This window comes from Heliangelus exortis, chromosome 2 (assembly GCF_036169615.1).
Source record: "Heliangelus exortis chromosome 2, bHelExo1.hap1, whole genome shotgun sequence".
NCBI lineage: Eukaryota > Metazoa > Chordata > Aves > Apodiformes > Trochilidae > Heliangelus > Heliangelus exortis.
The window spans coordinates 112,770,937-112,782,411 of record NC_092423.1 but is presented as its reverse complement, the minus strand read 5'-3'; the positions used below and the strand labels follow the sequence as shown (position 1 = coordinate 112,782,411).

At 43.6% G+C, this 11,475-nt stretch overlaps 1 protein-coding gene across 1 annotated transcript; it reads left to right on the top strand.

The window, feature by feature from the left end:
- Positions 1–6,408: 6,408 nt before the first annotated feature.
- PENK (proenkephalin) lies at positions 6,409–11,163 on the top strand. The gene is made up of 3 exons (XM_071737590.1): positions 6,409–6,652; positions 7,210–7,351; positions 10,184–11,163. The coding sequence occupies exons 2-3, from the start codon at positions 7,214–7,216 to the stop codon at positions 10,847–10,849; spliced, it is 804 nt and encodes a 267-aa protein (XP_071593691.1). The 5' UTR covers positions 6,409–6,652; positions 7,210–7,213; the 3' UTR covers positions 10,850–11,163.
- The last annotated feature ends 312 nt before the right edge of the window (positions 11,164–11,475 follow it).

Sequence of the window (11,475 nt, the reverse complement as noted above, 5' to 3'; positions counted from 1 at the left end):
ATGACAGAAGTCTCTTCTTGGTTTCTGGAGTGTTCAAATATGCAGAAGGAGAAATGAAATTACTTTGAAGTCTAAAGAAAGCAGCTTTCTTTAGAAAGAAAAGAAATGGAGACTGGTAAACTCAAAGCAGAAGGTCAGAGTTCAGTTTCTGTGTTTCTGAGTAGGACCACAAAGTGCAAAGAGATACAAATAATGGCCAGTGAAATAGGTCAAATATTCATAAAATGAAGGAACATTTGTGATAGTGATGATAGTGTTAGGATACCTAGGATGTTTTCTCATGTCTGTATCTTTCTCTCTGTCCTAGCTGGATGACTTGACTAATCAAACATCCTTTCATTCCTATGGAAAACACTTTCTGGAATATGGTGGGGACATTTGATGGAGTATGATGGGAAGAAACTTTTTAGTAGTGCCTGTAGTGATAGGACAATGGGCTACAGTTTTAAACTGAAAGAGGGTAGATTTAGAGTGGATACTGGGAATAAATTGTTTACAATGAGATTGGTGAAACACTGGACAGGTTGCCTGGAGAAGTGCTAGAATCCCCATCCCTAGAAATATTGAAGGTCAGGTTGGAAGGGGCACTGAGCAGCCTGATATAGCTAAAGATTTCCCTGCTCACTGCAAAGGGGGTGGGCTTTAAAAAGGACCCTTCAAACCTGAACTATTCTATGACTCTACGAACATAACTGATTCACTAAACTACTGAAAATTGTTTACATTGAAAGAAAAAGGGTTGATCTTCCACACAGTGGTTGTGAGAGCCCTGTGCTTGATGCACATTTTTATCCATGAATGACATCTGTTTAGGATCTGCAATTCCACAAGGATAACAACTGTGGCTGTAGCTAATCTAGAGTGAACTCTACCGTAAATGAGCATAAAGTTGCTTTGGTATCTGAGGAGTTCATCCTACCATTAGTCCAACCTATGTTGTAAGAGCACAGGAAGCTCCATTCTGCTTGCACACAGGCTGTGTGCTGGAGCCACAGCTGGCTGAAGGGCTGGCAGGTTCACTGTGGGTCAGGGGATTTTCAGCAGAGGTATAAAAAAATGAATTAAGAGCCTCACTGCTATCTGGGTCACCTCTGAGACATCCCTCCCACCACAAATGCAGAAGAGGGAGAGCACAGATGGCCCTTCCCTGCTCCCTTCATGGTGAGAGAGAAGCTGTGCCCAGGCTGTGGTGGCAGTGGAAAAAGCTCAGTTCTGGGCCCTGCCACACTCCCTGTTGGGCTGCTGGAAATCACAGCAACCAGCAACACAGCTTTAAATTATGTTTCTTAATTGCCCAAAACACAGAAGTTTCGAGTGATCTTTACCAGCCTTTACCTTGTCTCTATCTATCTATATATCAGGCTCTCCTTACAGCTCCAGTCTGCAAAAACAAAACAGTAACAATGAAAATATGAGGTGGAAGTGAAGAAAAAGCTCCAAAATTCTGCTGTATTAATAGGAATAAAGGGGAAATAGTTTAAGCTTGCACTCCAGATACATGATTTGGACTCTTCTTGTTTGTTTTCCTTAATATGATTGAAATGATCAAAATCTCTTATTTACAATTTTCAGCTAATCCTTCCACATATGCGTTAGACACTGCAATCCTTTCATAGAGAAACTAATACTTCCTCTGCAATTCATGGATGAGTTTTCTTAATTAAAAAAATGAAGATAAATCACTCCACTCATGTGGAGTAGCTATAGTCTTAAATAATAATCACTGTGCCTGGGTTCCATCACAATGTATTTTGCTACTGAGCACCCTATTTTCTTCTTATTTTATCAGAAATACCCCTCCCGTGGCCCCTGTGGAAATGAGCAACATAATGCTTTTATAATGAATACAGATTTTGTACAGCCTGTTCTACTTACCCTGCAGCACATTCTATTTGCTGCAGTCCAGGCCCAGTCTCAGAAATCTTTCGAGTTCACAGATCCGTGCACCTGTGAGGAAAGAAGAAGCAAGGAATCAAGTGAATATCCATGGATCTCTGCAGAGCAGTATAAACTTCTCCCTTTTTATTCTTACCTTGCCTGATGCAATCATGGGTAAACAAATGCACTAAAAATCATATTTGTGGTATGCTTATACTAGGTGCATGTCACACTGCACTTCAGTGGGAGAAAGTAGTGTGGAAGTGTCTCCCCCTCCAGAAAGCTGCACAGCATCAGCCGTGAGGCAGGGCCAGTAGCTGTTGATGCTTTCAGTGAATACAACTCCTTAAGGCCACTAAATTAACACATGGTTTTGCCTTCTAAAAAGGTGTATGTTCAAGGGCATAAATACTATGAGGAAGACCCAGCTCTGAGATGAAAAGTTCAGCATTCCAGTTCTTCACACAAGATTGTCTTCAGCAGCTGTGAGCAGGAAGATTTGCATCACTGATACCTTCCTTATTTCTCCATACCTTAAATGATGCACCTAGATGTATATGTGCTCAGGGTGTCTACATTACTCTGATTATAAGTTTTGTATAGAAGAGTTGACTTGCAATGCCTTTCTTGGCTCTTATACCAGTTATGTACATTTCTATTAAAAATTAGGCCCATTTATAGTGAGCTAAATGGAACCTGACTACTTGCTCTTAAGAAATGCTGTGACTTTTTGCACTGAGCTGAAGAAAATAATCAACATGCTGTTTTACATTCTCTGTTCCTGATTTCAGTTCTATCAAAAAGAACAAGGGTTGCTTGGGGTGCTACCTGCATGTTTACTTCATAATTTCATAAATCCACTCTCATTTAATGATTTTGCAGCAGCTCAATTAGAATGATGAGTATAGTTTGGAAAGGAAAGCTGGTCCTGCAGTAAAGATACTGACATGAAATCCAAGAGAGAGAAAGAGAAAGAGAGATTTAGTTTCTAACTTGGCTGCCTACGTTTGGCAAGACTTTTCAACGCCATTCAAAAGTGTGTTCTTCATGAGTAAAACGAAGATTATTTCATCTTGGTTTCACGTTGTTTTAGCTTAACAAGCCAGAGGACAACAGGATCCTTGAGGGTGTAAGCACAGCTACAGTACAAACAGGTTTCTTTTGGCTTGTATATTTTGGGAAGAGATAAAAAGTGGTTGGTATTTGTGGTAAATCTGTATTATATAAACACCAAAGTATTTACCAACACCCAGCCATTTTTACCATAAGCTAATAGTGAGCAACAAGTTACCATCTTTACTGAGAAAAGTGTTCTCTTTCTTTTTATGCCTCTCTGTTTCTTTGTTTCTCGTTCTTCTGTTGCTGGGGAAATATTACCCTGTACTCTTAGAGTGAGTAGGAGTAGATTTTGCTTTGTAGTATTTCATCAAAGTTTTCCACATTCTCTCATTTGCATCCTCTTTCTGACTTTTCAAATACAAAACTGAACTCAGACTGGGAATTACAGAGCTTTCATCTGCTGATGCTGGAAGAAGTGAGCTCCTCAGGAAGGATTTTCTTAACTACTCCTTCTTCGTATTAATACTCATTCTCTGTGAATATTAGCATCTTCCAGGAGATGGAAGGGAAAGGAAGTCCAGGAAAGGACTCTGTGTTATAAGCACTGCTACAGCTGGTGGAAAAAGGGTAAAACAAGAGTCCATCTGGGACTTTCTGCCCACTCCCCACCCTGCCAGGCCCTGGGGACTCTCATAGAGCCTCCATAAGGATGCAAGATGGCCCAGCGATGGAGAGGAACCAACCAAAGACTCAAACAGAAGATACAGAGAATCATAGAATTTCAGGTTGGAAGTGACCTCAAGGAGGTCCAACCCTTCTAGTATTATTGTTTATGCACCTTGTCGATCTGAAACTTAAAACTTGGGGAATTCACCAAGTTTTAAAACTTAGGGGAATCCACCACTTCCCCTGGGAGACCATTCCAGTGTCTGACTGTCATAGTGAAAAATTTTCCTCCTGTGTTCAATTGGAATCTCCCCTGGAGCAACTTGAGCCCATTGCCCCTTGTCTTGTCTATGTGAGAAGCAGATATTCCAAAGATTCAGGGATATCTGTAGCACTTCCAGCAGCTGTGGCTGTATTTCTTCAGCCCAGAGCTGCCTGCACAATGATATTTCTCTGGTCCTCACATCTGAACAGTTCACATCCACTCTTTTTCCTTCTTTCCTCATCCCTGGTCTCCACCAGCCCCCAGAATACTTATCCACTGTAAAATAACCACCCTCACCACCCCCATTATTCCTACTTTACACAGAATTGTCATCCCTTTTAGTTGGTACTTTTATAAGCTTCACTCTTACTGCATCCTTTGTCTTTTCCTATTATAGTCTGTATCTTATCTATAGGGATTATCTACATCTCTGTATACAATGAGATTCTGACACTGGCTAAGTTTTTATCATGACCAGGTTAAACATAGTAGGTGGATATTAAACATAGTAGTAAAGGACATAGGAGATTGAGCAGCTGTGTGGGCAGGCTAAGCGTGGACACTCATGCACAGAATGAGGAAAGGAGGAATAAGTCAGCCAGAGATGTGGGATGTACATGTACACTGCAGGAGAAATGATTAGGAGGCTCCTGGGCTATCTGTCCCATCACACCATGCTGACTCTTAGAGTGTAAATCAATGAATGATAAAAGAGCTGAGGGACAGGAAATGACCCAGCAGACAAATCTGATGATGCCCATCAGAAAATGCTCTGCTAGTAGAGAGCATCTGTACAGCAAAAAAGGCATTGAATGTGTCAGCTCTGGAGTTAGTCAGTGTTGCCCTAACCAGGAACAAACTTCATAGCATTCCTGCATTCAGTGGTATGGAAATTTGCTCATTGCTCCAAATTCAGATCCCTCACATCCTAACGTACATACACCCACTGGAGTGATTTTTAAAATGTCTACCTCTTCTCTTGAGGGTTCTCTTACGAAGCTGGCTGATATTACTATGTCAACAGAGAGACTGATTCTCTTTTCACAAAACTGATAATATGCAAGAGATATATCTTTGGCTTGAATAGAAATATTTCTGGCAATTCAGATATTTATTTCAACATTCTTAACCCGAGTGTGATAGCTGATGTAAAGACTAACAGGCAGCAGAAAGCACAGTTTCTATACAATTATAGTACTAGATTTCTCTGTTACTTCTAAAGAATAAAGACCTGGCTGTATCTCAGTTACTAGATAAGTGTGTGACACCGATGTACTGCAGCATTAGGAAAGACAAACAACATCTGAGAAGCTATAAATTGAGGTATCTTCCTCTTCCAGGGCAGATAATTATGTATTAATGCCCTAATGACATTTCAACCAAGATACTGGGTATGGTTCCCATCCCTCATGGCCAGAAATTACCAACTTTAAGTATAGCAAATGCAGAGCTGAACATTAATTTGAAAAGCACCCGTCTCAAGACAGAAAGATGAAGAGCACAGCTTGTTCACTTCAGCAAAATGAGGACTAGGGAGAACAATCCCACCCCTGAGACACACCTGTAAGGGGAAAAAATGCTCTTTAAACTGAAGGACACTGAAAGAAAACTAAACAAATATAAATGAGGGAGAAATTATTTGGAGCTAGAAAAAGAAGGTGGTTCTGACAGACAAAGAAACACAGCTTGGCACGGTTGGGGCAGAGCCATTTACAAACAAGAAATGTCAGGGATCAGAGTTACCACTCTAAGCTGGTTCCTTAGGATGTCAAACGGAGCAGAGCAGCAAACTGCCTCGGATGCTGGCATTCAGAAACTTGCAGAAATGCTTGGGGTTTTGTCTCTGTCTGGTTCCTTCTTACTGTGTTTTCCTGGTAACCAAAATTGTGAAAATAAAGCATATCTATCCATACTTGTGAAACTCCAATATTTTCAAATTAAAAACCTTGTTTTATTGATCGCTCTAGTAAAGCCTGCATCCCTCAAGCACAGTGTTTTACACCTGAGGCCCGAGGAGGGAGGTAGAAAGTAGGCATCAGGGATCCTCAGCTTTGGGTTTTGGCAGGGTAGCAGAGAAAGAAGACGATAAAAATAAAAAATAAATATTTTTTTAAAAAATTTAAAAAAAAAACCAAACAAACAAACAACAGACGCAACCCCACTTCGCAGCTCTCTGCAGGGAAACTGCGCCAGCCGCCGCCGGGAGCGGGGAAGCGGGGCTGCCGCCGAGGGGCTGCGACCAACCCCGGGGGGTGCCTCTTCACCCCCTACACACACCCCTCGTCGTGACTCACGCCGATGTCTCATCCCCGTCCGCCCCCAGTGAAAACTTTCCCCCGTAACTCTGCCGGTGCCGATCCCCCTCTCCACTCCGACGGCAAGGGCACCCCCACCCCATCCCAAACCCCGTCGGAGTCACTGACGGCGGTGCCGGGGGGGGGATGTCGTAGGTGCTGCGTCAGCGGGAGCCCGACGGCGATTGGGGGAGGCCACGGCTCTCCCCTCCATCACTAATTATAAAAGTGCCGCCGCCCGCACCCGCTCCCGCTCCGCAGCGGCGCTCCCTGCCCCGCCAGCAGCCCCTCGGCTCGGAGCCCCCCTCAGAGCCGCCCTCGTCGAAGCTGTCAGCAGTTTCAAGGCTGTGAGTTCCGCCCCCCGCGTCCTCTCTGGCTCTCCAGAGGCTGCTCGGCCTCGCTATAAATAATAGCGGCTCCGACGCCGAGGCTCCAGCAAGGCGCAGCTCACCGCCCAGCAACTCCCGGTAGCCCCGAGGGGAGTTTGTATGTGAGTGAAGTGCTCTGCTTGCCTGCCGAGGGGCGGGGGGGAGGCGGGGGAAGGGCCGGGGGCGGCTCTGCTGGGGCTGGTGAGCGTCGTCGGGTCGGCTACTCCGGGCGCTCCGGTGGGAAACCCTTCCCGGGAGGGGTTCCGATGGGTTTCGCTCCCTGAGGCGCAGGCTTTGCGAGAAAGGCGAGATAAAGTGTTAGGTGACGAACACTTTATCCGGGCGGGAGCTTCTGAGCGCTTCATCCTTCGGGTCCGCTTCTGCTCCGAACGCGAGTCCGCTGCCTTGTGTCTGTCAAGCGCTCGCTCTGCTTCAGCGCCTGCTTACATCCCAATCACCCAGACTCCAAAAAGCGTGTGAGTGACCCCAGGACTTGTGATTTTTTTAACCCGCGGCGACGGTAAATTTCGTAAACAACAATTTCCCGCCGCCTTTCCCTGCCCCGAGGTTGGGGGGATGCAATGCCCGAGGGCGGGGAGGGGGGTGAGAAGGTGGGAGCACTGGGGCGGGGAGGTGAGGGTGGGTAGGGAGGCTGCCGGCTGATCTCTCCTTCTTGTAGCCCCATGGCTTTGCTCCTGAGACTCGGCTGTTCGCTGCTGGCCCTCAGCACCTGCCTGCTCCCCAGGGCACGGGGGGACTGCGGCCGCGACTGCGCAGGCTGCGCGTACCGCCTGGGACCCCGCGCCGGCATCCACCCCTTGGTAAGCGGGAGCTGGGAAGGAGGGGGTCAGCCCGGCCGCTAAGGAAAGCCCTCGGCCGGGCACCCGCCCCACATTAACTTCAGGAGGGAGAAAAGGCGGCAAAGGAGTGAAATAACAAAAATAAATAGAGGGAGAGGCGATCGGCGACACTTGGAAGAACCCCGGCTTGGAAGGGCGGAGAAGCAGACCCCCGGGCGATGGGGAGAGGGAGAGGAAAGGGTGGGGAATGGGGGGGGGGGGGAAGGCACAGACACAAACACAAACTCAGTGCCCTCAGAATCTCCCGCTCCGTGCCCTCCCGGTCCTCAGGACGCGAGAGGCGGCTCCCGGAGGCGGGGAACGCTCCGTGCCGGGCAGCACCGAGGGGCAAGTAAAAAGCCGAGTGAAAACGTAAAAGGAAAAAGGAATGTGGCTGTAGCTCTGCTGGGGAGGGTGCTGGTGCCGGGCACTTCAGCCCCGGCAGGGCGGAGGGAAGGCGGGCGGGATGGGGGTCCCAATCCTTGGACACGGTGAGCTCTCTCCAGGCAGGATGGCCGTCGAACCGACGGATCTGCCAAGTATCTCAAAAATAATGTTGGGTACAAGCCTGGTTTGAGGAGCAATACCTCCCACTGCTCTTGTGCACAGCGTTTGGAATACACCTGTGAGATTCCTCTGGCATGGTCTCCTAAGACAAATCGTGCTAAATAAGCTCCAAAATGCATGTTTTGTTTTGTTTTTTTATTATTATTTTTATCTGTTATTTTAATTATATTGAAATTACTTTAAACCATAGCCAACTATAGCAGCTCAACTTGAAATTTAATGACCAGGGTCAATGAAAGACTGAGGTGCCTCCCAAAGAAGGTGGAACCTCAGGCTACCGAGTCCTTTGCCATACCTAAATGATCTGAAAAGTTTTATTCTTATGATCTCATCACTTACTTGGGAGCAGACAAAAGAAAGGACTGGAGCCTATTGTTACACAGAATTAGGGACCACTGAGTACTTCTTACTCCAAAAGCATAAGGGACTCGCTCTTAACCACTGCAGATTCATAAGGGCAATATTCTTGGGATGGGTGGCAAAACAGTACCCTATATTTTTTGCTTACATCAGCTTTCAAATTAAACTTTAGCTTTAGTGTCAACTAGGAAAAAAAAAGTGGTAGTTCTTTTGGAGGGAGAGTTATATGCTTTCTGGAGTATATATTGTAGACATCTATACTGATTCTGTCTTGTACACCTTCAGTAATTATTCAAGAAAGAAACAAAGTCCTATTCATAACTACACTTAATATCTAAATAGGAATAGAAGCAATGTACCATACCTTATGTTTGTTTTACAAACAATTTCTAAAATCAAATATTTCTAGATACTAGCATCTAGTAACATCATAACTGAATTTATCACATTATGTCTATAAGGTACAAGCTTTATCACACTTTGCCTGGTCATTCACACCTACAAGATAGTGTATGGTCTTTTGGCAAGAGGGGGTTATTAAGGCTTGAAAGTTGAAAAGGGGTAAGACCTATCCTTGCTTTGATTTAGAGTAATCTTAAAGTCAGACTGAACCTGAGATCTTGTTCTCTTTACAGCATTACTATAATATTATAGAAATAAGCATGTAGTGCCAATTAAATTATTGTGTCACAAAGTACATAAATTCCTTTACTCTGGTGATCATATAAAGAAAAATAATATATACATTTCTCAGACTAAAATGGAGCTCAAGAGACAGGTAAGGCCAGAGGTAGAAAGCTGGTCAATCAGGCTGTTCGAGAGAACTGGCCATTCAATTTCACACTTCTAAAGCATATTGAGATTCTTAGAAAACATCATCCATACGCAGAATAAGCAATTTTCTTATTTAAAATACTGACGATTTCTTCCTTAATTGTTGTGGTCTGAAAACCACAGTCAGAAGGAAAAACATCAGATTCAACTTTTTTTGCAACTGAAGAGTGTGGTTTCACAAGAAGTAATTTAATCTGGTACAACCAAGATAGTAGTAGCTAATATGTATGATATTATATCTATATGATTATCTTTACATGACAGGTTATGGAATATGTATACAGGTACTGAAAACTTTTTTGTCTTAGCCTGAATATTTTTCATTGCAGTCAGAAGAAACACGACTTAAATTTTTTTCTGATGGTCACTACTTTGTATGTCAAAATAGCAAAAGTAGAACTTTGATCCTGCCTAAGAGATCTTGTATTTCTACCTTTGTATTGGTACATATTTGAAAGATCTGTTCCACAAAGATAAATTAATGATAGAAATGACAGAAACACAGCTTTTAAAGCTATGCAGTGTGTTGAAGAGGCTGAGCAGTGCAGTATAACCAGATGGCTTTGCAGTGACTCTGCTGTGTAACATCTGCTCAAGTTTCTGAATGTTACTTTCCATTATGAAGACTGAACACATTTCTACACTCACCTTAGGAAGCAAACCACAGTTTTTTTTTAGCTTCCTAGTACAAAATGAGTAAAATTTTAAAAAGCATAACAACATGCCCAAGTGTGAGGGAGGTACAGGAAGAGTACATATGGCTTCCTTTGAAACAGAAACATAGGAGCATCCTTGACACACAAGACCCATAATCCATCTTGTCCAGTATTCTGTCTCTTAGGGTGGAGACTACCATGTCCTTCAAAGAGGGATATGAAGAATTTCAGAACAGACAGGCACTAAACCAGCTGTTCAAGAAGCGATGTCCTTCCAAGCTGCTCACAGAGGGGCTTGCTTATGGTCTTTTAAAAAACAAGTAAAGCTAAGACAAGGTGGCAGTAAGGTGCTCTTTGACTATCAAATCATTCTCAGTAAACCGCATCCATTTTTCAGGCATGTACACTAGAATGTGAAGGAAAGCTGCCTTCTGCCAAAGCCTGGGAGACCTGCAAGGAGCTCTTGCAGCTGGCAAAACTGGATCTTTCTGAGGATGGCAACATTGCTCCAGGAGACAAGAAAGAGCTGGATGAGAACCATTTGCTTGCCAAGAAGTACGGAGGCTTCATGAAAAGATACGGAGGGTTCATGAAGAAAATGGACGAGCTCTATCGGGTAGAACCAGAGGATGAAGCTAACGGAGGAGAAATCCTGGCTAAGAGGTACGGAGGGTTTATGAAGAAAGACTCAGATGATGATGCCCTTGCTAATTCTTCTGATCTGATGAAGGAGCTTCTAGGAACAGGAGATAACCCTGAAGCAGGGCATTACCGCGACATAAATGAAAACGACGGGGACGTCAGCAAAAGATACGGAGGCTTCATGAGAAGCATAAAGCGCAGCCCTGAATTGGAAAACGAAGCCAAAGAGCTGCAAAAGAGATATGGTGGCTTCATGAGAAGAGTGGGCAGGCCAGAATGGTGGCTGGATTACCAGAAACGATACGGTGGGTTTCTTAAGCGCTTCGCCGACTCCATTCTCCCCTCAGAAGAAGATGGGGAAACTTATTCCAAAGAGGTCCCAGAGATGGAGAAGAGATATGGTGGATTTATGAGATTTTAATACCTTTCCCTTTATCCCTTTGTCCTAAATGAGAGACTGCCTTATTGGTCATAATTTATTGTAACGTGTTGCTTGTACTGTACAGTTTTTTACTGTCTTTGGTTAATGATGCAACCTGCGATTTGTTGTTTCAGGTTCTGTGTTCTCTCAAGTCAAATAACTAATTTCTGTTTTAGTCCAGTTTCAGACTGTATTGTAGTTTCCATGCTAGAACTATTTTGATTATTGTATTCATTTTCTTTAAAGAGGAAAACCATCTTCAGTAAAGTCGCTTAACTGTATATACAATAAATTCTTCATCCGAACTGCATAAATTCTGCAATGTTATTTATTTTCTCTCAGTCATTTAATCAAACATAATTTCAATTTTTCTTTAATTAGTCAGAGTAATGCCAACCATTTTTCTGTAATTACAGAATTGTATTGCATGTTTCACAGCCAAAACACATTGTCTTTAGTTTTCTCAGTTTCTTTAAACTCTACAATAATAAATATGTTCTAAAGCAAATATAACGCATATTTGCTCTAACTCCTCTCATTTTAGCTGGTTAAGAGAATAAATGTTTAAACCCTAAATTTATAATTCATAGTGTTCAGCCAATTCACATGAAAAAAAAATCATAAGT